The sequence below is a fragment of the Salvia hispanica genome, chromosome 2, assembly GCF_029641045.1.
Source record: "Salvia hispanica isolate PSC_SH4W2 chromosome 2, Shi_PSC_v1, whole genome shotgun sequence".
NCBI classification, from domain to species: Eukaryota; Viridiplantae; Streptophyta; class Magnoliopsida; order Lamiales; family Lamiaceae; genus Salvia; species Salvia hispanica.
Window position 1 is genome coordinate 25,311,363 of NC_142693.1, and position 26,473 is coordinate 25,337,835.

At 36.7% G+C, this 26,473-nt stretch overlaps 4 protein-coding genes and 1 pseudogene across 5 annotated transcripts; 3 read left to right on the plus strand and 2 right to left on the minus strand.

Annotated features, from left to right (window-relative positions):
- The first annotated feature begins 1,315 nt into the window (after window positions 1-1,315).
- On the plus strand, window positions 1,316-3,674 carry LOC148931910 (receptor like protein 27-like; annotated as a pseudogene).
- A 5,822-nt stretch (window positions 3,675-9,496) lies between these two features.
- On the plus strand, window positions 9,497-11,177 carry LOC125190287 (NAC domain containing protein 50-like). Its single transcript, XM_089066231.1, has 4 exons — window positions 9,497-9,716; window positions 9,977-10,254; window positions 10,333-10,502; window positions 10,697-11,177. Exons 1-4 carry the CDS (start codon window positions 9,497-9,499, stop codon window positions 11,175-11,177), a joined length of 1,149 nt encoding a protein of 382 aa, XP_088922357.1.
- Window positions 11,178-13,542: 2,365 nt separating this feature from the next.
- LOC125217479 (lactate/malate dehydrogenase family protein) lies at window positions 13,543-17,018 on the plus strand. Its single transcript, XM_048119019.2, has 13 exons — window positions 13,543-13,800; window positions 13,901-13,997; window positions 14,708-14,794; window positions 14,927-15,011; window positions 15,081-15,262; window positions 15,435-15,505; window positions 15,591-15,681; window positions 15,767-15,841; window positions 15,938-16,039; window positions 16,223-16,345; window positions 16,430-16,498; window positions 16,570-16,638; window positions 16,707-17,018. Exons 1-13 carry the CDS (start codon window positions 13,649-13,651, stop codon window positions 16,812-16,814), a joined length of 1,311 nt encoding a protein of 436 aa, XP_047974976.1. The 5' UTR covers window positions 13,543-13,648; the 3' UTR covers window positions 16,815-17,018.
- A 45-nt stretch (window positions 17,019-17,063) lies between these two features.
- LOC125217443 (NAC domain-containing protein 78-like) lies at window positions 17,064-20,711 on the minus strand. 2 transcript variants are annotated; one of them, XM_048119017.2, is made up of 7 exons: window positions 20,379-20,711; window positions 19,459-19,736; window positions 18,829-19,011; window positions 18,614-18,706; window positions 17,993-18,496; window positions 17,791-17,905; window positions 17,064-17,700 (listed from the first exon to the last, which is right to left on the minus strand). In XM_048119017.2, the coding sequence occupies exons 1-7, from the start codon at window positions 20,563-20,565 to the stop codon at window positions 17,288-17,290; spliced, it is 1,773 nt and encodes a 590-aa protein (XP_047974974.1). In that variant the 5' UTR covers window positions 20,566-20,711; the 3' UTR covers window positions 17,064-17,287. The 2 variants fall into 2 exon arrangements, with proteins under 2 accessions (XP_047974974.1, XP_047974973.1); XM_048119016.2 differs by having other exon boundaries at window positions 17,993-18,502.
- Window positions 20,712-22,052: 1,341 nt separating this feature from the next.
- LOC125190295 (NAC domain containing protein 50-like) lies at window positions 22,053-24,940 on the minus strand. Its single transcript, XM_089066065.1, has 4 exons — window positions 24,328-24,940; window positions 23,370-23,647; window positions 23,085-23,270; window positions 22,053-22,784 (listed from the first exon to the last, which is right to left on the minus strand). The coding sequence occupies exons 1-4, from the start codon at window positions 24,536-24,538 to the stop codon at window positions 22,278-22,280; spliced, it is 1,182 nt and encodes a 393-aa protein (XP_088922191.1). The 5' UTR covers window positions 24,539-24,940; the 3' UTR covers window positions 22,053-22,277.
- Between the last annotated feature and the right edge of the window lie 1,533 nt (window positions 24,941-26,473).

Sequence of the window (26,473 nt, forward strand, 5' to 3'; positions counted from 1 at the left end):
TATAAAATGTTTTGGCAATGAGCTCACTGAGTATTTCAAAATACTCAGCCCTGCATGTGTTTTCCTTATGTGCAGGTTGAACGATGACAAGCGGTGGCGGGTGTTGAGCATGATAATTAATTAAGATGGTTGTTATGAACTTCAAGCGTAGTTGTCTTCATACATAGCTATTCTTTCTCTTGGTCGCAAGTTTTTGATACACTTATGTTTATTTGGAATACTTTGCACTCTCCTTTCGTTTCTTAGACTATCTTGTGGTTTTATCTCAGAAACTATGTCATACTCTTGAGATTTTTTATCGTTATTTATGATACCTTTCTTTCCTTATTCAAGCTTCCAGGTTAAGTTATTGCTTTAAATACTCTGATAGTTCTTTCTAATCTTTTGGTCAAAACTCTTTAAATGAAACCCTAGCCTTTGTTCATTTCTTCGTATCCGTTTGGTAGCAGTTGCCGCAATTATTGTACCCTAGGAAGGCGGGCTGTTACAGTATCCCCTGTATCAAATGCAAAATATCTTTGATTTGTAACAAATGCAGCACCGTTGGAAACCCCAAGTACTCCATTGGAATAATTCATACACCATATTTTGTCAAGACACGTTCCATCTGTAGAAGGATCAGAAAACAAGCTGATTCTTGTCGATCCACACGAAAGGGCTCGCAAAGCGTAGCCATCATAGCTATTAGTGCTGCCTCGCACAGCACGAGCAACGCCAAGGTATTCAGCCGTAGGATGTAGAGCCGTTTGTTTCTCCTCCAGAATCTTCTTATGCTCACATTCCTTCTCTTCAACTTGGTTTCGGGAAGCAATCTTTTCTTCATCGGCTACATCAGGAGCATCCTCAAAGTTCTCCTCAGCTATATTTTCATCATCAATGTTCTTCTCAAACCAAGCGGTCACACGGGCAAGCAGGGCGGCTTGGTCCAATCTGTACACACGTAATTTCTCGTTGTAATCGCTTACAGCAGCTAGTTCGTCAGGAGAAGGCGATCGAACCAATAGGTTGAGATTATTGGTGAGGCCATGTTGCCGGCCCGAGTCAATGAACTTCTTAGGCGATTGAGGTGGGTGCGTGGAGCCAGATCGCAGCAGTGGACGTGGCGGGGCAGCAGCAACAGCAAGTAGCGGCGCTGCTGATCGGCGATGACTCGGCAGAGACCAGCAAGTGGTTGAGTGCATCGGTGTTGGCGAACGGTTAGGAAGCGGCAGCGGACGTTGGGGCTGATATTCCAGTTGCCATGGAGGATAACCAGCATCGAGAAGACACTATTGTACGTAAGGATCCGGGCCACTACAAGCGGGTGTGAGGGAAGATGGAGGTAGGGTTGCGGATGTGCGGCTGCATCAAACGTAGTGTAGGGCTGATGGCCTATGGAATTGGTCGGAGGCGGTGGTGGCTGGTGTGTTTGGTGGAGCAGGCTGGTAGTGTATGTGTATGGTGTGGGAGGTAGGTATCTGTCAGGCTGATATGGAAGCAACGGTGGCTGGTAAGGTGGGTAAAGTGGTTATGTGGCGGTGTAGAACGGTGGTCCGTCAGGTGGGTCAGGATCTAGGCTCAACGGAGGGAGCGTGGCTACTGCCCTACGCTCATGCTCAATCAATCGGGTCTCGATTCGGGCGAACCTAGTGAGAATATTCTCCAGCATTGCAACTGTTGAATTCTCCGGGGCGTACGTCGCTATTGTGGCGCACGGCATAACCAGGGACTCTGTTCTCCCCATTCCGAGATGGACTTCAGCCATGAACGAAGATGGGAGGATGAGAACACAAAGAAAGCACCAATTGTTAAGTATAATCTCCTTAACGCGATGCCGAAAGATAGATTAGAAGTCCCGGGAGGCGAAATCCCGTCGACAACTAGGGTTTGCAGAAAAAATGATAAAGAAAACAAGAAAGGCGATAAACGATCATTTCATTGACTGAATAATGAGAATGACAATAGGTCCTATTTATAATACTAAAGAGTAAATACCCTAACTTAAGGAATAAGAAAATATAAAGATACTGTAAATCAATAATAACCTAAATAGAAGATATGATAAATCATTAGTAAACTAAATAATAGAGATATAATAATAATACTAATATGACCGTATCACGGGTCTATCTCCGACAACGACCTGAGATTGCTAATCGAACTTGGTAACAAACCCGAAAAATTAGTGAAACTCAGCCTCATAGACTTAATAGACCCTGTCATAACATGAGTTCAAGTTCCCATGGATATCCCCATTTAAGGGTGTGATATCTTAGAAATGCATCCAGTTTGGAAGATTTTGACCTCTCAAACAATCATTTGCGAGGGGACCTTCCAAGTTGGATTTGGGAAACTAAAAAGAACTATTTGGACCTTTCTTCCAATCTTCTGACAGGTTTGAAAAAGCTTCCCATCTCTCCAAATTTCAGTAATTTCATGCTCGCTAACAATAGACTAACTGGAATGATTCCATCCTCCATCTGCAATGCATATTTACTTCGTGTTCTCGACTTGTCATTCAATAACTTAAGTGGTAGCATACCTCCTTGCCTAATCAAAAAAGATCTTGTGAGTGAAGTGCTCAATCTTAGGGGAAATAAAATCAGTGGTGTTATCCCTGATCAGTTTTCGCATGAGTGTGGCCTACAAACCTTTGATGTTAGTAACAACAACTTAGGCGGGAAGGTTCCTAAGTCTCTAGGAAATTGTAAGAAGTTAGAGGTGATGAATGTTGGAAACAACAACTTAAATGATATTTTCCCTTGCATTCTTCCGTTGAGCTTGCGCGTCCTTGTCTTGCGCTCCAACAGATTCCAAGGAGACTTGAGATGTAGTAAGAGTTGGCCGGATCTTCAAATTTAAGATATATCTTCAAATCATTTCAGTGGCACTCTGAATAAGCTAAATTTCTCAAGTTTGAGAGGAATGATGCTACAGAGTCCTACACATGCCAGGCTCAACCACTCCAACTCTAACTTTTTAGGCGCCTACAGTTACTACCACAATAAGGTGAATTTAACCATCAAAGGAATTGAAGTGAAGCTTGTGAAGATTTGGCCTGACTTTACATGCATTGATTTGTCTTCCAATCATTTTGAGGGAGAAATACCAGATGCAATTGGTAATCTTAGCTCACTTTATCATCTCAACCTATCCCACAACTCTCTCAGTTATGCAATCCCAAGATCATTGGGTGCCTTGACAGAGCTTCGGTCGCTCGACCTCTCTTCTAACAAGCTCACCGGGAGAATACCAGATGGGCTCACAAAACTAGATTTCCTATCATTCTTGAATGTGTCTTACAATCATCTCACTGGACCCATCCCAACTGGCCGTCAGTTTCAAACGTTTACGGCAGAGTCATACGTAGGAAACGCGGGGTTATATGGTTTCCCACTCAACGGAAGTTTCAACAACCGTCGTCCACCTGGTCCATCACCATCAGTGGATTCAGAATCAAAAGATGAGGAGATCGAGTGGGAATATGTGTTTGCTGCTTCTGGTTATGTTGTGGGAATAGGAAGTGTCGCGTGGACACTGTTATGTTGCAGAAGGTTGAGAGAAAGATACTTTGAGAAGATACAAGAGATTGCTGACAAGATATTTTATGAGAGAGGAAGGAGAAGAAGACATGAAGAAGAGTAAGAAGAAGAAGAGAAGAGAGGAGGAATGGGCTTAGGAGACATCATCTGTGAGGTTGATTGTGTAATTTGGCTTGTGTTTGATTAGCATAACGTGTGGTGTGAACTTTTGTTTAAGCAACGTGTGTTTCTTTTTGTGTGCTCCAAACCTTTGTCGTGTGATTGTGTTTTTGTAATATATCTTATTTTAAGGCTTAAGCAATGCCTTTATACATTTAGTCTTTCTTATTTTATTCTATCTTTAATTCTCTAATTTAGTATAACTGATTCCTTTTGCTTTTCTAATAAAGCAACACATTTGGTCTTTCTTATTATATTATCTCTTTAATTCTCTACTTTAATATAAATGATTCCTCTTTTTTTTTTTTTAATAAGGCAACACCTTTAATCTTTCTTGTTTTATTCTCTCTTCAATTCTCAATTTTATTTTCTCAAATAGAATTGTCTCACTTAAGGCGGGACAAGGGTCGCACTAGCGCAAAACCATCCCCTAGTTACACATCCATGTTAGTATAAGCTTAAAACAAAAATAAAAAATATTAAAGCTAATCACTTTCTTGTTCAAAAAAGTATATCAAACTATATAATCGATATTGAAATATTAAAATTTAGATATTACTCTAAGGGGAAGTGATCAATGGCTAACTCATTATTTAATTGTTAACTGCAACTAATTTAAGGCCATAGGATTTTAGGAAACGTGTGGTCTACAATTTGCCATGTGTAATTTTTGTTTTTATTAATAAAATCAAAAAAGATAAAAAAAAACTCAAAATTAGGGTTTTGGATGAAAATGTTAATGTAGTGTTTCGAAAATATCAACACAATGCTTTGAGAATGTCAACACAATGCTTTAAGAATGTTAACCCATTGCTTATATTGACATTCTACATATATTATATTGACATATTTTATATAGTATGTTGACAATTCTGCTTGTACGAAAAAATTAAAAATTTCGAAAAAAATTTCAAATTTTGACGTCGGAACATATGCATGTAGGATATCGTTGGAATCTTTATGAAATTATCTTTAATTTGATATATTTATATGAATTTAAAGTTTTGGGATTTCTTTTAAAAGTAAGTTATAACTAAACATGTAGTTAATTGACATTAATACCCTATTGATATTTTTTGGAATTAATCCTATGGTCTTATTGACGTTTTTCGTTGATCGTATTGACATTTAGGAATTAATGATCTAAGCCCTTAATTTAAATATCTAATGACTATTATTTAATTGTAGTTAGCAATTAAGTTATGAGTTAGCAATATAACACTTCCCTCGTATATGCAAGTGTGATTACTAATCACTGATTAGTATTAGATGCTGCTGAATTTGGGGTTGTTGTAATGCAATCTAACAAACGATTGGCAGATACTATCAACACATTGAGACAAAAGATTGTACAGTAATTCCGAATTATTGCATATAAATATCAATATGTTTAAAAATTTACGAATTATTGTATCCATCCTGAGGTGTGGATTATTAATCCATGACTTTTAAGAATGTACTATTACCAATGTACTAAAAATGAGGTATAAATGTGTATTTACAAATGATCAAGGCATGTTGTTTAACATGGCAATGAATCAAATGATTATTAATTTGGGGAATAATAAATATTTAATGTACTAGGTTGCTCATGGATCAATTTGTAGGCTTCTTAAGGTTTGGGCCCTTCTCAACTTTATTGGGCTTGTGTACTGGCCCAATAACAAGGGTTGTAGAGGGAAATTCTAATACAATAATTAGTTTTAACTTATACAACCTGTATTGATGCACTATTGAAGATATTGAAGGAAGTCGCAAATTATAAAGCTTATTTCATTAAACATGTATATCTGAAATATTTTTATTACAATTAATTTCTTCAACTTTATTTTTTTGTAATGATTCATTAATGTGATAAAAAAATTTATAAATATATAAGTTAATTTGTAAACTATCTCCCTCACCTCGTCTGTAGTGTCAAACATCCACTTAATTTTATTCATTTAGAACAAGAAAAATATTCTTAAATATATTCGAAATAGCAATATTAAATTTGAAAAAGGCACCATAATAAATTCAATCTTAGAATTCTAGTCATATGTGACACTAATAAAGATAGTGATGATTTGTAAATAATAAAAAATGATGCTGAGCTGGATGGGTAAATAGCATAATATTTATGGAATGAGTTGTTATTATTATTATTATTATTATTATTATTATTATTATTATTATTATTATTATTATTATTATTATTATTATTACTATTATTATTATTATTATTATTATTATTATTATTTTATACTACATCTACATATTAAATTTGTGGTTAATTATGATACATTAAATTATTGATAACAAATAAAAGTAAGCCTGAGGTTTCGTAACGGATTTACAGCAAAAATTATTTTATCCTTCAATTTTTTTTTCATTATATAGTATTACTAGTATTATATTATTTTCATTTTTTTGTTTTTGACATATTGACTCACATCACATGCGATAGTCACTTTCATATATATATATGCCCCCATACGTAATCTTTGATTTGTTTTCTTTTCTATGAAAGTTAAAATTTAAGAATAATATATGTAAATTTATATTATTAAATAAATTATCATCTGTATTCATAATGCATTTTTATATTAATTGTCACGCAATCTAATTAATTCAAGATATATGATTTTTTTAATTCGGTTCCACCAACCTCGATTGTGTATGACTCGTGATTTAAATACATAATCTAATAAAATGTTTTGCAATTATTATTTTACACATTAAATTGATTGGTTATGCGTATGACATATTATTAGTATGTCTGAACTTAATTATACTGATATAATTTACATAATGAAATATTTTATCTTTCAATATATAGACTTATTTATCTGTCTATTTAAAATGACCATTTTCTTATATAGCACGAGGTTCTAAATAAAGTTGTTAAATTAAAATCAAAAGTATATAATTTAATAGTACTACCTCTACCTCTGTCCCTGAAAATTTGACACAGTTTACCATTTCGGTCCGTCCCTGAAAATTTGATACACTTCACTTTTACCATTTTTGGTAGTGGACCTCATATTCCACTAACTCATTCCTACTTACATTTTATTATAAAACCAATACTTTAAAAGTAGGACCCACGTCCCACTAACTTTTTCAATTCACTTTCCATTACATTTCTTAAAACTCGTGTCGGGTCAAAGTGTAGCAAATTTTGGGGGACGGAGGTAGTAGTATTTTAGTTAGAAGAGAGAAGAAATAATTTTTTGTTGAAAATTTGACATAATTTTAGAATAAATTAAAAAGAAAATATGGACATCAATAGTAATTAAATAAATCTTAATATATCTACTATCATAGTAAAATCAGCCTATCCATCAACTTTGATAAATTGTGAAATTTCACTATTTATTAACAAATTTAATTATTTGTTGTATTAATCATAATTTCACTATTAGCAAATGAGAGTCGGTTCAAATAATTAAGTTTATGCGCTCCCCCCTTACAATATACCTTTGTCAGCCTTCGTCGGCTATTGATCTCCTATATCATACTTTATCTCTTCATCGTGTATCTATCTCGTGATCATTGCCAATTCTTTTTCTCGTAACCATTACCGACTCTTTCGACGTTGATGTCGATTTTTTTGACGTTGTCGATACTCCCTAATTCATCCACTAATTTTTTTACCACGTGGCTATTAAATTTGAGAAGCCTTGTTTTATCTTTCCAATCGTCGAAATCCTAACTCGCCATTGTATATAACCAAATTTGTTTCTTTTATAATTCTTATAATTTCCATATATTATCTACAATCTAACCAAACAAATTATAGAAAATAATCCTCTATTCAAAAGTTATGTATATGTTATTTTTGGCATTTTCTCTCCCTCATGGAAACTGTCGATTAAATGAAAAACAATGTCAACTATTTTAAACGACAGTCATATTTAAAAAATAACTGGAAATGATTATAAGCTGCCAAAACTATTGAATATAAGTCCAACTAATAAAGTACAATGGAAAACTAAGAACAATAAGTGGAAAATTGCAATAAATGTTCCTTGCTTAAAGATTAAAGAGGATGATTCCTTCTCATCCCCAAATAACTACTCATTAAAAGACAAGAACGGAAGACTTTTCACTAATAATTTAACATTTATTGAATTGTAATCCAGGTAGGACTATGGCAACGGTACAATCACAATATAACATTCAAAAGTATTTATTCCTAATTTTTGAACAATTAAATTATTCCTTTTAATTATAATAAAAACTAGTACATTAACACATCAACAGAAATAATCAATAAAAATATAAGTTTTATTTTAAAAATTAAAGAATACTATAATCACAAAATACATATGAATTCACAACAGTTATCTGAGTCGCGTGCTTAATAAACTATACGTCCGTAATAGCTTAAAATTCAAAGAATACTATAAATCGTGCTATACGATAAAGACCGTACTTTTCCTCACAAAAATCTCACAAAAATCTGCAACGGTTATCTTAAGTGTCCTTTAGTCAATTATGCCTCCACGCAATAACTTGCGAGCTACGTAAAATGGATAGACCATATCTTGGATATCTTGGATACCAGACGTGAGATGTAATCAACCCAATAGTCAAACACGCCTAATAAAAGGAATTATATAGGGTTTCATAACATATCTCATGAGATTGGAATTCGCTGGTTGAAGAAGGTTGCTACCGACTTGCCGACGTCGTCCGCTGCCGTTTAGTTTAAATAATGAAATCGCAGAAAATGGTCGAAATGGAGGCAAAGAGATAAAACAGGGTTAGAGGCTTATTTATATAGTTTCCAATACCACAGACCAATAGTGGATTCAGTCGACAATTCATGTTCAACTCGACCTAGGTCTATCCCAGATTCTTAAAAAAACCTCATTTGATACCCGTGAAAATATCACATTTTCATTTTAATTTGCCATAAATAAGATTGAATATTTATGAAAATGAAAACATTACTAGGTACTATTAAAATAATGTTGCATAAAATTTCGTGTTCGTATTAAGAAATCGGTCATATTCGATGGGAATGAGGGAGTAATAGATGATAAAGATGTAAATAAATAATAGTAATGCTTTTAAATTCAAGTTTGATACTCGTTATTCTCGAGAGAGGAGGGTGAGATACAGAATTGTTACAGAAGTAAGGGGAAATGCATAAATTTGAAACTTAATGACTCACTATATATATCACACTCACACACTCCATTCTCTTCTATCCTTCAACATTTCTTGCTTTGATATAGATTTCAGTGTCAAGCAAGTATCCTTACAACACACCACACTCTCATTTCTTGAGCCTCTTCGCCAAAATCCACACCCAATTTGGGTAAGAAATCTCCCGAAAAAACAACCCAAAATTCCTTTCTACATTTCATTTCTCCTCTGTGTAATCCCTGAAAGCCATTCTCAAATCTTGCTCTCTTTTCCATTAAAAAACCCAACATTTTTTTTTCTTGGTTTGTGCCTTCTAGTGCACTTTTTTCATCCGGGCTTTTAAATAAAAGTTTGATACTCGTTATTCTCGAGGGAGAAGGGTGAGATATAGAATTGTTACAAAGTACAAGGGGAAATACATAAATTTGAAACTTAAGGTAACACTATATATATCACATTACCAATACTCCATTTCTCATCTACACACACTCACACACTCCATTTCTCTTCCATCCTTCAATATTTCTTGCTCTCTTTTCCATTAAAAATCCCCAACTTTTCTTTTCCTGTTTTGTGTGCATTTTTAGTGCATTTAAGTGTTAAAAGGGGTTTCTTGCCTCCAATTTCGTGTGTGTTGCTTGTGGGTGTGGTGTAATTTTGTAAAAAATATAATCTTGGGGATGGAAACGGGGCAGGAGATTGTGGTGGCGGCAGCGGCGGCTCTGGTGGCGGCGATGGGGGCTCCTCCGACGACTTCTTTGGCACCTGGGTTCAGGTTTCATCCAACGGACGAGGAGTTGGTGAGGTATTATTTGAGGAGGAAAGTTTGTGCGATGCCTTTCAGGTTTGAAGCAATTAGTGAAATTGATGTCTACAAATCTGAGCCATGGGAGCTTGATGGTATGAAAAAGATTCAATCTTTTTATATTTTTTAAAATAATTGTTGCAGATTCATGCTTTGTTTGATGTAAAGTTGCAGGCTTTGAAGATTCCTGTTTTTTTCAGGTTTTTTTTTGTGTTTGTTTTTAGGTTGTTATGTTTGAATGAGTGTGTGTGTGCGTGTGCATGTTCGTGTGCGTGAACGTGCATGGCGCGTTACACACATTCATCGATTTCTAACTAGCTTCTGTATCTTAATTATAATCTTGTTGCCTAAATAGAGCATTCGTTGCTGAAGACGAGAGATCTGGAGTGGTACTTCTTTAGCCCTGTGGATAAGAAGTACGGGAGTGGATCCCGCCTCAATCGCGCCACTGGGCAAGGGTACTGGAAGGCAACCGGGAAGGACCGCCCGGTGAAACACAAGGACGAGTCCATTGGAATGAAGAAAACGCTCATTTTCCACATCGGACGCGCCCATGATGGAAAGCGGACTGATTGGGTGATGCACGAGTACCGGCTGTGCGACACAGAACTAGGAAACGCCGGCATTCTACAGGTGTGTATCGATTCCCAGTGATCTTATGCTAACTTTAAAAAAAATAATGAAATTCTTGTCTTTGTTTTGTCAAATTAGGATGCATTTGTGCTCTGCAAAATCTTCCACAAGAGTGGCGCCGGACCACCTAATGGGGACCGATATGCCCCATTTATCGAAGAGGAATGGGATGAGGACGCCCCGCTTGTGGTCCCCGGGGAAGTCATGGAAGATGGCGTGGCAAATGGCGATGAGGTGCATTGTTTGTGCATGTTTTGTTCATTTTGGTGCAAGACTTTCTCTTATGGTTTAGATTGTTGATTAATTGCGTCGAAATTTATGTTTTCGATTAGCCTGTCTTTCCCATTTGATCATTTTACGCGTTTAAAAGCACGTTTATGGTGTGAAATCGAGTTTTTTAGCATCATGAGATCTTGTCATTACTATTTTCTAACAATCTGTCTCAAAATGTGTTGCAGGATGTGCAACCTCTCGTTGCCCCGGCCGATACCCCCAGCGTCCCTCTCCTGTCGAAGAGGGATCCTGCACCCAGACCGGAGCACCTCTTGCTGGACATCGGCAAGAGACCAAAGCGCGATGATCCAAACTGCAGCATCGCCAACGGATCCGAGGACTCCACCTCGACAAGGATGATGACGAAAACCAACTCCCCGCCTGTAGAGATCCCCCTTCTCGAGACCCTAGGCGCGAGCGACAACCTCCCGGGAAGCACGTCCACGTTTAACTCGGCGGAACTGGAAAAATCCGTCCCTCCCGGCTACCTCAAGTTCATCGACAACTTAGAGAAAGAGATCATCGAGATCTCGATGGACAGGGAGAGGCTGAAGATTGAATTGATGAGAGCGCAAGCGATGATCAGCATTCTTCAATCCCGAGTTGAGGCCTTGACCAAGGAAAACACGGAGCGCGAGAGACGTGAATAGGAACGTTAATTGAGATTACTGAATTTGAGGATGTTGTAGGCGATTCATATCTCTCTTAAAAATTTCGTCAAACACCTTCTGCTCCTTGACTCCTTCAAACTTCCCAGCTTTCAATCAGGCAATCTAACAAACTGTTGGCGGATATTATCAACACATTTAGAAAAAGATGAAATTTAACAAATTATTGCATATAAAAAATCAATATGTTTTGTGAATTATTGCATCTATCCATGGGATGTGATTAATATTCAATCCGCAAACTTTTTAGATAAACGAACCTTTTCAAGATTGTATAACCAAGGTAATAAAAATGAGGTATATAAATGCGTATTTAGAAATGGTTAGCAAATAAATTGTCAATAAATCGAATGTATATTATTTTGAGCATATTTAATTTATTTAATTATTAGCCTGTTTTTACATTGATCAATCTGTAGTTATTTATATATTGGGCTTTGATTATGAAATGGGCCTATGGCTACCAGCTCAATAAGTAGGGCCATTATGTTGAATCCAAGAGTAAAAATAAAATACGATAATTATACTCTATTACTCAAATAATACTTCATGCATTGTCAAAAATGATCAATATTTTATTTTGATGTAATTTGGTGGGCTACATTGACATCCCTATTTATGCCATCTCTCAATTTGTCTGCGACCTCTTCACAAAGCTTCTAATTGGCGGCCTCAAATTTCAATTTAATTTCTCTCACTTTATTGATTCAGCTCCTATCCGATAATGACAAGTCCGCTGCCATAGTTTTTGCAAAAGAGGGGAATATCAGTTCCTTAATCAATTTACTATTACCAATGTACTAAAAATGAGGTATAAATCTGTTACATTATCTTCTCTAAAAAAAAGAGTAACATGGCAATTAATCAAACGAATATTAATTTGGGGAATAATAAATTTTTAATGTAATAATTCAATTTGTAGGCTTCTTAAGTTTTTGGGCCCTTCTCAACTTATTGGGCTTGTGTACACATTGTTTATATGTTGGGCTTCGATTATAAAAAGTGAGCCTATAGAACTGGCCCAATAATAAGGGGTGTAGAGGGAAATTCTAATACAGTAATCATTCGATTCTCAAATAATACTTGCTCCCTTTTTAAAAATAGTTATTTTGATATATTTACAAAAATTATTTATTTTAATTTATAGATACTCTCAAAATATACTACCACAATATATTAATTTATTTATCATTTATAGTATTTGGCTGACGAATTTCTCTACCCCCAATAGTACATTTATTCACCATTATTACTACCATCTATGAGATAAAACTATTTCTACTCACACATTACGTCACCATTTTAGTTAAAATTCCTATGGCATCACCTGATATCTATCTAAAATTCAACCCATGGGATAAATTAAAAAAATTGAACATTCATGATTTAATTAGTGGATTTCAAACTTTGTGGAATAGACCAGATTTTGATTAAACTTGGTGATTTAAATGGCTATTTACCCTTATAAAAATAAACGTACGACCCACCTTCCATAGTTCCACTAATCATTTTAATCAACTTTCTACAACATTTCTTAAATCCGTGTCGGATCAAAACTCCCCTTATAACGGTGGAAAGATAGAATAACACAAATAATACTTCCTCACATTTTTTAAAATTAGTCCGTTTTTATTTATCTTGATATACTCACTAAATTTATTTATTTCAATCTATAAATACTATACTTATTATTATTAAATAAATTATAAAAAATTATCAAATTCAGATTTATTTCGCACTTTCCAAAAATTAATTATAAATTACTCCCTCCGTTCCGCTTTAGCAGTCTCATTGACTTTTCTGCCATTTTTTTGTAAAAATGATAAAAAATAGCTAAAGTGGAGAAATTGTAACGTAAGAGAGACAATAATGTAGATAAGACTCTTCTCTATATTATTCTCTCTCTTAATTTACCATTTCTCCTCTTTAAATATTTTTTTATCATTGTTACAAAAAGATGACAAAAAAGTCAATAGGACTGCTAAAGTGAGATGGAAGGAATATAAAGCTTGTATTATTTCCAATTGTCTCATATGTCTCATTCTCTACAAAATAGGGACAATTTTTAGGAACGAATGAAGTATTATTCTTAATCTATTTTTTATCATTGTGTTTGAGCAAACAAACCAAAGACCTCAACTTCACCAAAATTTCCCAAATTTGTACCCATCCCCATTCGAAAGCAACTTACTAGAATCATAAAAATCTCAATGCATCAAAAATTCTCAAAACAGTACAAACAGAAAATAACTCTTTCCAGATGAGATAATATCCTGTCGCCACGTGTCATCTCCTCCAACCTCATAACTCCAACTCCCATATATCCACTCTCTCTTTCTCATTCATCATCCTCTGCTTTCCCTCCGACTTTTCACACGCTACACACACTCAAAATCCCATCTTTTTACCTCACCCTTTTCACACACACACACACAGTCTCACCTGCAGCTCCAATGGCGGCGGTGGCAGAGCTAACTCAATACACAAACACAGCCCACCGTTTTTCATCGGAGGTTTCGTATGCTCCCACGAGAATTTCCGGCCACCGCCGTCTCCGTCTCCGGCCGATCAGGAATTCGGGAATTAGGTGCTCTGTCACGTCCAAGTAAGTATTTTTTTTTTTTGCAGAAATGTCATCAAATTTCAGCTGTTTTGGGGGATTTTTTTTTATAAAAGTTTGTTTTTTGATGGCTTTGTTTGTGCAGTGAAGTTCAGGCGGCGCCGGAGGCGGTGAAGGCGGAGGAAGTGAAGAAGAAAGCTGATTGCTATGGGGTTTTCTGTCTAACTTATGATCTCAAAGCTGTGAGTATATTTTAGTGCACATATCGCGTTCGACATAATTCTCGTGTGGTTTTTAATTGTTTTATCTTGGATTTAATTGTGTGTTTGAGGTTTTGAGTTCTGCGATAAACAGTTGAATTTTGAGATGATGCATGGATGGTTGGAATTTTTTCATTAGATAATTAGTATTTAAATCTCAAGGGCATTGTTGTAAATTTAGTCCAAAGCTTGAGATCCTTCATGGCTACATGTAAAGAAGTAGATCACTGGTGGGATTGTGTAAAGATTGAATATATCATTCAAATCTCTTAAGACATTACTATATTGATTAGCAAGGATGGAGCTATTTTGAAATTTTTAGGAATATTTTAGTAATTTTATAATTTTTATATAAAATTACTATTATTTGATTAGCTAAATTTGAAATTTTGGAATTTGTGTTTGTTGTGGAGGTTTGATTATATGACTGACTAATTCATACTCCTATCACTTTCTTTGATATTTCTATTTGTTATAAGATTAATATCAATAAGCTATAATAAAATTTTAGAGATTTGTTGAATTTTTGTAAGTTGAGTTTAATTTCTGTTTTGATTGCAAAAGAAACCTTGCCGAGGAAGTCATGCAATGTCTTCTTGGTCTCCCAACATGAAATATCTGGCTTCATCGCTATCAGATCAGTGTAGACGTCGTAATGTGTAGATGCACATTTTTCTTGTGTCATTTGACAGGAAGAGGAGACGAAGTCGTGGAAAAAGTTGGTTAACATCGCGGTGTCTGGTGCTGCTGGGATGATATCCAATCATCTACTCTTCAAAGTAAGAAAATTTTGTTCCAATAGTATTTAAGTTGGGATGCATATTTTGTGATTGCAAAATGAAGTATTCATTGTGAATTAATTGCTTCAAGAAGTATTAACAATTTGAGTAATATATTTTGTGATCTTTCAGCTTGCTTCTGGTGAGGTTCTTGGATATGATCAGCCAATTGCCTTGAAATTATTGGGATCCGAGCGATCACTGCAGGCGCTTGAAGGTATGAATTTGAACTTTGAAGCTCCAAGTTGTTGTAATTATTTGTCCTCTACTAACCATAACATTCTAGGTGTGGCAATGGAGCTTGAGGACTCGTTGTTTCCCCTGCTAAGGGAAGTGAGCATCGGCATTGATCCATACGAAGTGTTCCAAGATGCGGATTGGGCTCTCCTGATTGGAGCCAAGCCTCGTGGACCTGGCATGGAGCGAGCAGCGCTACTAGACATCAACGGACAGATCTTTGTCGAACAGGTCTCTCTTCTTATTCTTCGTCTTCTTCATATTCGTGTTTTATGTGTGTGCACATATGTGACGGACTTTAGTTGTGGTCATAAGGCAACATATCTAAGGTTCATAGAACAAAATGAACCTTCTCCTCTCGTTAGTTTTTTTGGATGAATTCTTATGTTTGGACTATATGCAGGGGAAGGCCCTCAACACTGTTGCTTCCCGTGATGTGAAAGTGCTCGTCGTGGGCAACCCTTGCAACACCAAGTAAATTGATCGCGTTCATCCTTTTTCTTCTCTGTTCTTGATATTCTCAGTGACGTCTCACTAATGAATCTTCTTTCCTTTGAAGTGCATTGATCTGTTTGAAAAATGCTCCGAACATCCCTGCCAAAAACTTCCATGCCTTGACTAGGTTGGATGAGAATAGAGCAAAATGTCAGGTATGTTTATGTTTTCTTGTTTTGTGACAACACGATTGCTGTCTCGACTCTGGAGTGATCTTACTCTTGCCCGTATCATTCGCAGCTTGCCTTGAAGGCAGGAGTCTTCTACGACAAAGTGTCGAATATGACCATTTGGGGAAACCACTCCACCACTCAGGTCATTTTCAGACAGTGGACTGAGACTCCATTTTTGAAAGATACTAGTTAAGACAAGAATCTTGTGTTTTCACTGTGCGGTTTGATTGTTTTTAAGGTTCCGGACTTCTTGAACGCGAGGATCAACGGTTTGCCCGTCAAGGAAGTTATCAAAGATACTAAATGGCTAGAAGAAGAGTTCACGAATAAGGTCCAAACGGTAAGCTGTGGATATATGCTACGGGCTTCAGTTCAAGAAAACTTGATTCACACCATTTGTGTAAAACATTTGATTTACCAAATAGGCTCTTTCTTCAATAAACTAGTCTTTTCGAATGAGTTCTACTGTTTCGTCTATAACGGTAAGTCGATGAGCATAGCTCGTTCAATGTTTATTTTTCAGAGAGGTGGCGTTCTCATTAAGAAATGGGGAAGATCATCAGCTGCATCGACTGCTGTTTCCATTGTTGACGCGATGAGATCTCTTGTGACGCCTACGCCCGAGGGAGATTGGTTTTCGACCGCAGTAAGTGATGAGCCCTTTAAAAATGCTGCAATTTCTAATGAAAGATTTTACAAAATTAACTTAATGCTTTCAAACCTTAAACAGGTATATACCACTGGGAATCCATACGGTATAGCAGACGACATTGTCTTCAGCATGCCTTGCAGATCTAATGTAAGTGTTGTACGAGCTCGTCCTGTTAATTAACACGACGTCGTGTAACGTCTTCCTCCTTTGTTTGTTAGGGAGATGGAGATTATGAACTTGTAAAGGACGTGGAATTCGACGACTACCTTTGGAATCGAATCAAGACAGTAGGTTTCTGTTCTGCGATCTCGTTTGAACCAAATAAGAGGATTTATGCATCTTGATTTTTTTGCAGACTGAAGCTGAGCTGCTGGCAGAGAAGAAATGTGTAGCTCACCTTACCGGAGAGGGTATTGCTGTATGTGATCTCCCCGGAGACACGATGCTCCCCGGAGAAATGTGAGATAGATCATCGCACAGTGTCGGCCGGCTCGGGCCTAGTCTTGGCTGTGATTATGTATTTGTAGAATAGCATCAAAAAGACCAAGACATTTGCACTAATAATGGGTGCATTATGCACCCACAGTTCTCACATACCACAAACTCATTCAGGCTGTTGTAATGTTACTAATGCTTTAGCTTCAATTTAAAACCCTATTTGCAGAAATGGTATCTCTTTTCACACACACACACACACGCACAAGAGAAAGAGTGAAAGGAAGCTCAGCCATAACATGTTTGGGTTCAAATAGAAAAAATACTGAAAGATACTAACATTCTCAGTCAAACCAGATTCTACTCACTCCTATATATGCATAATATATACTAACCACTAAAAACTAAACAAAAATGATAAGATTTGGGTTATGCAGTGATATAAGTCAACAAGTAGAAAAATGAATCTGGCAAGTGTTATGAATTCAGTATCAAGCCACTTCACTTGACGCCTGCATAGTTACCAAACCTGAAGCTCATCATTGAGAAGATTAGGATCCAGAAAAATATGAAGCAGAGCCAGCCCCGAGAGATCGCAGCAGCAGTCTTCCCTGGGACAATGTGAACACTCGATTCCAAGCTTGAAGATCCATCATCAGCATGTGAGAAGCCGAAAGAGAGGACGATGTTGAAGTCCTTGTGGTTGCCGGAGGACTGATCTGTGCCTTTGCCGGCCATAGTCGAGTTTCTTACTTGAATTGTGCTGCCGCTAACATGCACAGAACTGGGAGATCGCAGGACAGAATTGAGACGACGCATTGTATCTTTGGAGGGAAACTCTGCAGCGTATGCTGGTGGAGCATTGATATCCCCCAGCATTCCTCTTGCCTGATTGATATACTGTTGCTGGAAATCTGCAGCATAGGGAAAGACGTATAAGGCAACCAGAAACTAAAAATCATTCTATAATTAATTAAATGATCAAAAACTAGAAATTTCATGACCTGAGTGAGACTCTGTAGATGCTTGCTTCTCAGGTGAAAACACAGCATTGAAGTTATTATTGTCGATAAGTGGTCCACTTGGCAACAATGCTTGCTCGGTTCCATTGCCCATGTTCTACCAAAAACAACAGAGGCACAGCTAAGGATCGGTATTTTGAAGCAGTACAAAGAAAACACAATGAAACTTCAAATGTATTCTTACCATCTGAGGAAGCAATGTCTGGTTGGAAGCAAGATCCTCATTTCCGAAGATCACATCAGGATCGCAAGCAAAGTAGAGCGAGCTGTCATCATTACCAGCATCAAGATACTCCGTAAGCATATCAAAAGCACCGGTATTAGTTTCATGGGGTTTTGAGAGATCATTAGCTTCAATGAATCCGTCATCATCATTCAGGAATTTTTCAAAAGAATCGAGGAATGGTTCATCAAGCAAGAAACTAAGATCATCGGTAGCAGAATCAGAGTTCCCAGAATTGATCCATTCACCAAGGTCCGCGTGATTGACTGGTATAGCCTCCGTATCATATGAAGCAGGCCAATTTGGTATGTTCTGGTTATAACAAATCTTGAGGGGTTCACAATAGCTATCACCTGCTGACTCAAAGGGATTTTGGGTACCACTAAAAGTTTCAACGGCCTCGCAATCATGGCTGCCATCTGAGCTGACAGGAGTCATGTTCAACGGAACATCTGACTCAATAATCTGAAACTTTAAAAAAATATACTACTTGAGAGAGTATAATGAAATGAACAGAATGTACAAGGATGGTTGTCACATTAAGACATATATGCAAGCCCAAAAATATTGCAAAGTGCAAACCTGCTGATGGCTAAAAGTTTCAATGGCCTCACAATCATGGCTGCCATCTGAGCTGACAGGAGTCATGTTCAACGGAACATCTGACTCAATAATCTGGAATTTTAAAAAAAGTATATTACTTGAGAGAGTATAATGCAATGAACAGAGTGTACAAGGATGGTTGTCACAATAAACATTATATGCAAGCCCAAATAAATATTGCCTAAAGTGAAAACCTGCTTAAGTTCTTCCATATAGGTATTATCACCAAAGTCAATTTCATGTGTAGCTTCGTCCTGTGGAAGCAATTCGAACTCATCATCATCCCATTCCTCATCCACAAATGGTGCTCCATACTGCTCACCATTCTTTGGACCTGAGCCACTCTTTTTAAAGATTCGGCAGACAACAAACGAGTCCTACTCCAAAAAAATTATGCCAATAAAAATTAGATCCAGAATAACAGTAATAATGCACTGTTCGATTTGAATTTCAGATGATAGTTGAAATATTAAAAACTAGGATATCTGGCCAATAATAAACAGCATCACATGAAGAGTATTTTTTTCTTGTAGAAATTCAAATTAGGAATGGGGACATAACATATGAGTTGCAATGAGGTAAAGTCAGGGAGGAAAAACTACTTAGTGTTCAAATAGGGGGTGATATTGCTTAAGGTCCAAATCTAGTGATTTACTTTCTTCATCTATCAACAAACACAAACTTACTCCAGCATCCTACCCCGAGGCATTGCATAAGTTCCTCGCAACATCGTCCTCGCTTATGCTTCCAATTTGTCTGGGGGTGGTGGAGGAGTACTATAAAAACTCATGATGAGACACGACCATGCAACCAATACAACCAACCTTAGCAACTTTAGCAGTCTCCGACTCCGAGGCAGCAAGCCTGTACTCGTGCATGACCCAGTTACTCCTCTGACCTTTGGGGGCCCGTCCACAATGATACACAAGAGTTTTCTTCATACCAACAATCTGCCTTTTATGATAAATGGGCCTATCCTTTCCTGTTGTCTTCCAATACCCTTTTTCAGTTGCCCTGTTTGTTCTCGCTCCATTGCCATACTTCTTGTCCAGAAAACTGAAGAAATACCACTCCAAATCCCTGTTCTTCATCTTTGACATATCTAAAACAACCACAAATCACATAAAAGCTACAGTCATCCATGAGGAGTAAAATTCGCTACTAGTTAAATCGTGCATATAAACATATAGAGCCATGTAGCCACGTCCAGAAACAGTCGTATCAAGATAAAAACAAAACATAACTATAAAAAATAGGGCTTTCCACCAATTATTTATACAAAAGAAGAAATTAAATAAATATCTATATTCACCATCTTCACTGACAATCAAAATTTCAGGGGGTTTGACTTGTTTCACCTCTCAATCCCGATTCAACAAGCCACCTACGCGAAATTCAGCCCGATCATTGATTTCCACTAATCACTTATCTCGGTACTGAAATCGCGATATCACATCCATAAACAATTGGCATCTTTGTAAAGCAAAAGGCACAAATTCGTATTCCACTGCAAGCACAAGTCTCATAATTCTTAATAATAATCAAATTAGCAACTGTATTGAGACAAAATCAACACATATCTCATCAACAATTATGCAAAAATCAAACAAAAAAGACGCAGTACACATGAAGTCATGTTCAACAACCCGAGCTCATGAAACGCTACCTCCGTAAACTCTCAATAAGCTAATAAACGCAAATGATTAATCGAAAAACACAAAGAGGTGGTGAGAGAGAGACATACATGGGAGATCCCATGGTTCGGCCTTGTAAACATCGACATCCGTGATAGCGTCGAATCGGAAACCTTTACCGCTGGATTTTCGCCGCAGGTAATACTGCACCAATTCCTCATCGGTCGGATGAAATCGGAAGCCCGGCCCGAGCGTACTCGGCAATCGCGATTGCTTGCTTCTCGCTACCAGCTCCATTGCATCAAATTGATGATTCAATTCAAGGAATTTCAATTTCTAACTAAAATTAGGATCTATATCGAAGGCTTTGTGAGGATTTGGGGATGATTTAGTGTCGTCGAGAGGAGAGATTCGCCATTGCCATTGGAGGCGAAGCTTTTTTGGGGAAAAAAGAGGCAAATTTTGCTTTTTATTAGAGGGATTTTGACGGTGACGGAGGCGTTGAGTGTAACGTAAGCTAGGTTAGGTGAAAGCGGCTGCGCTGTTAAATATTTGACGGCGTTAATATGGTCAAACTTTTTCTCGATTTAAATTAATGTTTTATTCCATCTATTTGGTTTATGAAAAAGAATTAAATATATAGAGATTTTTTAAAATAATTGCGTCGTTCGATGAATTTGGATTGGAACAAAAAATTCAAATAATTTTTTTTAATAAAAGTATAAAAATAAAGATTTCAATCCAACTAATTTAGTTTGATTCGTTATTTTGACACAATTTTAGTTTGATATGTTATTTTGATGAATTTGACTTTAACTCAAAAAGAATATTCCATACTGATATACTTCATTGTAACGTCGTCAATAGCTTAGGCCTCAAGGAAGGGCCCCACACTCGAATCATACATGTCATTATCATATTTGGCGCCTTGGATTCTTGCAAAAAGATAATTATTTTTTCAAGTATTTAAACCTCGTGCTATTTTTTAATATGGCAAATTGGTGGTATTATACAACCTCCATTAGTTTATAATTCAACTTGTACTAATTTTATAATAAAATATAATTATAATAATTTAATTAATTATGAAGTCCATATATTTAAAATGAAAAAAGTAAATAAAATTTTATATTTTTGACATCCCAAGATGGATGGTAATTGAAATATTCTTTCATGAACATGAAAAATATCTTTTTACAGTGCCAATCGTTTTTTATGTGAAAAATATGGGAATAATGTCCAAATCCGTACTTTTGCCATCATTATTTATTTCTATTCAAAATATTATTTTTATGATCTTTTAAACTACTGTTTTCCAAATTCCAATGTCATAGTATTTCATAATACAATAAAATGAAATATAAACTAAGCTCCTATTGCATACCTCTTTATTCCTAATTCCAATCTCATAGTATTTCAAAATACATTACAATGAAATACAAACTAAGCTCGAGTAAATCGACGTTCATCTCGACGCATTTATTCAATTATAAAACTCGAAACATATCTCGATATTAAACAAACCAAACTCAAGCAAAACGACATTTAATTCACCAAGATTGCGCCGAGATTGCACAATGTGTACATATCAACAAAATCTCACTATAAAACTCGAAACATATCTCGATTCTAAGCAAACCAAGCTCGAGCAAAACGGCATCTAACTCCCGAGATTGCACAACAGTGTGCATCAACCAAATCTCACTATGTCAGCCAAAATAATCACAATAAACATGCTCATTCATACCACAAACCTAACAAAAATATTTTCAGGCAACACAAAATAAACCAATTTTATTTTAAAAAAATAAAATTGCATTGTCATAAATTCCATCATTCTTCATTCCCAGTTAAACTGTAGAGAGAGATCTAAAATCCCTGAAACTACCTTCTCCCTGTTCTAATCAAAAGCAGCGGCACAAAAAAATGTGGCTCGTCGGAGACGAAGGGCCGGCAACTACTACGCGACACTAGAACTCGAGGAGGGCGACAGCTACATCGTCACATCCCTATTCACGTCTTTCGAGCTCCGCGTTTTCCTTGGTCAAGGCCTCAACTCGGGATTGAAGAACGTTGATCATCGCTTGCGCTCTCATCACTTCAATCTTCAGCCTCTCCCTGTCCATCGAGATGTCGATGATCTCGTTCTCCAAGTTGCTGATGAACTTGAGGTAGCCGGGAGGGACGGATTTTTCAAGTTCTGCCGAGTTAAACGTGGGCGTGCTGCCTTGGAGATTGTCTTTCGCGCCTAGGGTCTCTAGAAGGGGGATCTCTACAGGCGGGAGGTTGGTTATCGTCATCATCATTGTCGAGGAACGGCATTGGCTCGTCGTGGTGGACTCCTCGGATCCGTTGGCGATGCTGCAGTTTGGATCATCGCGCTTCGGTCTCTTGCCGTTGTCCAACGAGAGGGGCTCCGGGTCGACTGCGGGCCTATCCCTCTTGCCCAGGAAAGGGATGCAGGGGGGATCGGCCGGGTACGTGAGCAGGAGCGGAGCAATGAGAGGCTGCGGATCCTGCGACATATTTCGAGAGAGATTGTTAGGAAAACAGTAATTACAAGATCTCGTGATGCTAAATAAACTCGATTTCACACGATAAACAAATAAAGTACAGTAGCATATGATAAACGTGCTTCTATTCGCGTCCAATTTTCGTTTCTATCGATTTTAAATGTGTAAAACGATCGAAATAATTAATGGGACAGATCGAAAACATAAATTTCGATGCAATTAATCAATAATATAAACCATAAAAGAGAGTCTTGCACAAATATGAACAAAGCATGCACAAGGAAAAGAAGCGAAGTGCAAGACCTGTTCGATGTTAGTGCAATCTCCGCGCATTTCATCGCCGTTTGCCATGTCATCTTCCACGTCTTCCCCGGGGACCACAAGCGGGGCGTCCTCATCCCATTCCTCTTCGATAAATGGGGCATATCGGTCCCCATTAGGTGGCCCGAGGCCACTCTTCTGGAAGATTCTACAAAGCACAAATGCATCCTAATTGAAGAAACAAGACAGGAATTTTATTTCAGGATTCATTACTTTTGAAGTTAATACTATAATATCACTGAGAATCGACTGAGAATCGATACACACCTGTAGAATGCCGGCATTTCCCAGTTCTGTGTCGCACAGCCGGTACTCGTGCATCACCCAATTAGTCCTCTTTCCATCAGGGGCGCGTCCGCTGTGGAAAACGAGTGTTTTCTTCATTCCAATGGACTCGTTCTTGTGTTTCACTGGGCGGTCCTTCCCAGTCGCCTTCCAGTACCCTTGCCCAGTGGCACGATTGAGCCTGGATCCGTTGCCGTACTTCCTATCCACAGGGCTAAAGAAGTACCACTCAAGGTCTCTCGTCTTCAACGACGAATACTCTGTTTAGGAAACAAGATTATCATGACAAAAGAAGGAATCAGGTTTTCAAATACATAAACTAGTTAGAAATCGACAAAATGGACCAGTGAACACGAGTAGAACTCGTTCCATCAGCATTAATTGCAAAGCAACACAAAAAAATTCACACCATGCATGCACACGCACATTCAATCAGCACAGCTAATCGTACATTCCTCCCGACTCATCCTACCATACCCCGGCTACCAAAATCTCATCTTTAGCCAATTTTCATATAATAAAAACATCAATCTTCTTGCAGAATTCAGTCTAAAAGCAACAATAAAGCATGAATTGAGTTTGCATCTCTTCATCACAACATCAGTCTCTATAATCTCACCATCAATTACAAATCATTTACAAAAACACACACTAACACTTCATTCCGCAAAACATCATCATATGAGACCAAAATCATGTTCCAAAAGAGGCTAAAACAGAACCACATTCATAAATTCATCCACAAAAACAGAGCAAATTCAAACTTATACATATAAACAACACTCATTCACAACTTCATTTCTTCATCTAAACTTGAAATAAACATTACAACCTAAAAACAGAACAGAAATCTCCAAAGACTACATCTTTACATCAAACAAAGCATGAATCTACAACAATTATTTAAAAAAAATATTAAAAAATTGAATCTTTTTCATACCAGCAAGCTCCCATGGCTCAGATTTGTAGACATCAATTTCACTAACTGCTTCAAACCTGAAAGGCATCCCACAAACTTTCCTCCTCAAATAATACCTCACCAACTCCTCATCCGTTGGATGAAACCTAAACCCGGGCGCCAAAGAAGTCGGCGGAGGAGCCCCCATCGCCGCCACCGGCGCCGCCACCACAATGTCCTGCCCCGTTTCCATTCCCAAGAATGCTTTTTTTTTACAAAATTACACCAAATTCACAAGCAACACACACGAAATTGGTGGCAAGAAACCCCTTTTAACACATAAATTACAAAAGCCCGGATGAAAAAAGTGCACTAAAAAGGCACACAAACCAGGGGAAAAAAAGTTGGGTTTTTAAATGGAAAAAGCAGCAAGATTTGAGAATGCCTTTCAGGGATTGACAGAGGAGAAATGGAATGTAGAAAGGGATTTTGGATTGGTTTTTTGGGAGATTTTTTACCTAAATTGGGGTGTGGATTTTGGGCAAGAGGCTGAAGAAATGAGAGACTGTGGTGTGTGGTAAGGATACTTGCTTGACACGGAAATCGATATCAAAGCAAGAAAAATTGAGAGAAATGGAGTGTGTGAGTGTGTGTAGATGAGCTGTTACTAATTGAAAATATTGTTTTGGTAGTGTTATATATAATGTTTCCATAAGTTATAAATTTATGTATTTCCCCTTACTTTTGTAACAATTCTGTATCTCGCTCTCCTTCCTCGAGAATAACGAGTATTAAACTTTTATTTTAAAAATATGAAGAAATAATAATTTTATTTTCATTTCTATAAATATACAATCTTATTTGGGAAGATTAAAATGAAAATGTGACAGTTCTATGGGTATAAAATGAGTTTTTTTTTTATGAATCTGGGATAGACCTACGTCGGGTCGAACATGCACTGTCGACCTCCACTATCTGTCGATGGTAATGGAAACTATATAAATCAGCCTCTAAACCTATTTTATCTCTTTGCCTCCGGTTCAACCATTTTCTGTTGTGGGATTACATTATTTAAACCTAAATGGCGACCGAAAACGTCAGCAAGTCGGCGGCGACCTTCTGCAACCAACGAATTCCGATTTCATGAGATATGTTATGAAACCCTATATAATTCCTTTTATTAGGTTTGTTTGATTATTGGGTTGATTACATCTCACGTTTGGTATCTAAGATATGGTCTATCCGTTTTACGTAGCTCGTAAGTTATTGCGTGGAGGCATAGTTTACTACGGGTACACTGAAGATAACCGTTGCAGATTTTTGTGAGCAAAAGCACAAACTTTGTCGTATTGTGCGATTTATAGTATTCTGTAAAATTTTAAGCTATTGTATGGGCTTACAAATTATTGTACAGACATATAGTTTATTTAGCGTGCGACTTAGATAACGGTTTGTGAAATCATATGAATTAAAAAAACTATGTAATTTTGTGATTATAGTATTTCTTAATTTTTAAAATAAAAACTTATATTTTTTACTGATTACTTCTGTTGATGTGTCAATAGAATAATGTATTTTTTATTATAAAATAGAATAAATTAATTGTTGAAAAATTAGGATAAATATTTTGAAAGTTATATTGTGATTTATACCGTTGCCATAGTCCTACCTGGATTACAATTCAATAAATATTAAATTATTCGCGAAAAGTTTTCCATTCTTGTCTTTTTATGAGTAGTTATTTGGGGATGAGAAGGAATCACCCTCTTTCTTATTTATGAAAGAAACATTTATTGCGATTTTCCATTTATTGTTCTTAGTTTTCCATTATACTTTGTTAGTTGGACTAATATTCCGTAGTTTTGGCAGCTTATAATTATGATATTCAATTTCAATTATTTTTGAAAATACGATTGTCATTTATAATAGTTGACATTGTTTCTCATTTAATCGATAGTTTCCATGAGAGAGAGAAAATGTCATAAATAACAATTACATAACTTTTGAATTGAGGATTATTTTCTATAATTTCTTTGGTTAGATTGACGATAATATATGGAAATTATAAGAATTAAAAAAGAAACAAATTTGATCATATACAATGACGATAATACAGTACATGGAAGTTATAAGAATTTAAAAAGAAACAAATTTGATTATATACAATGGCGACTGGTGAGTTAAGATT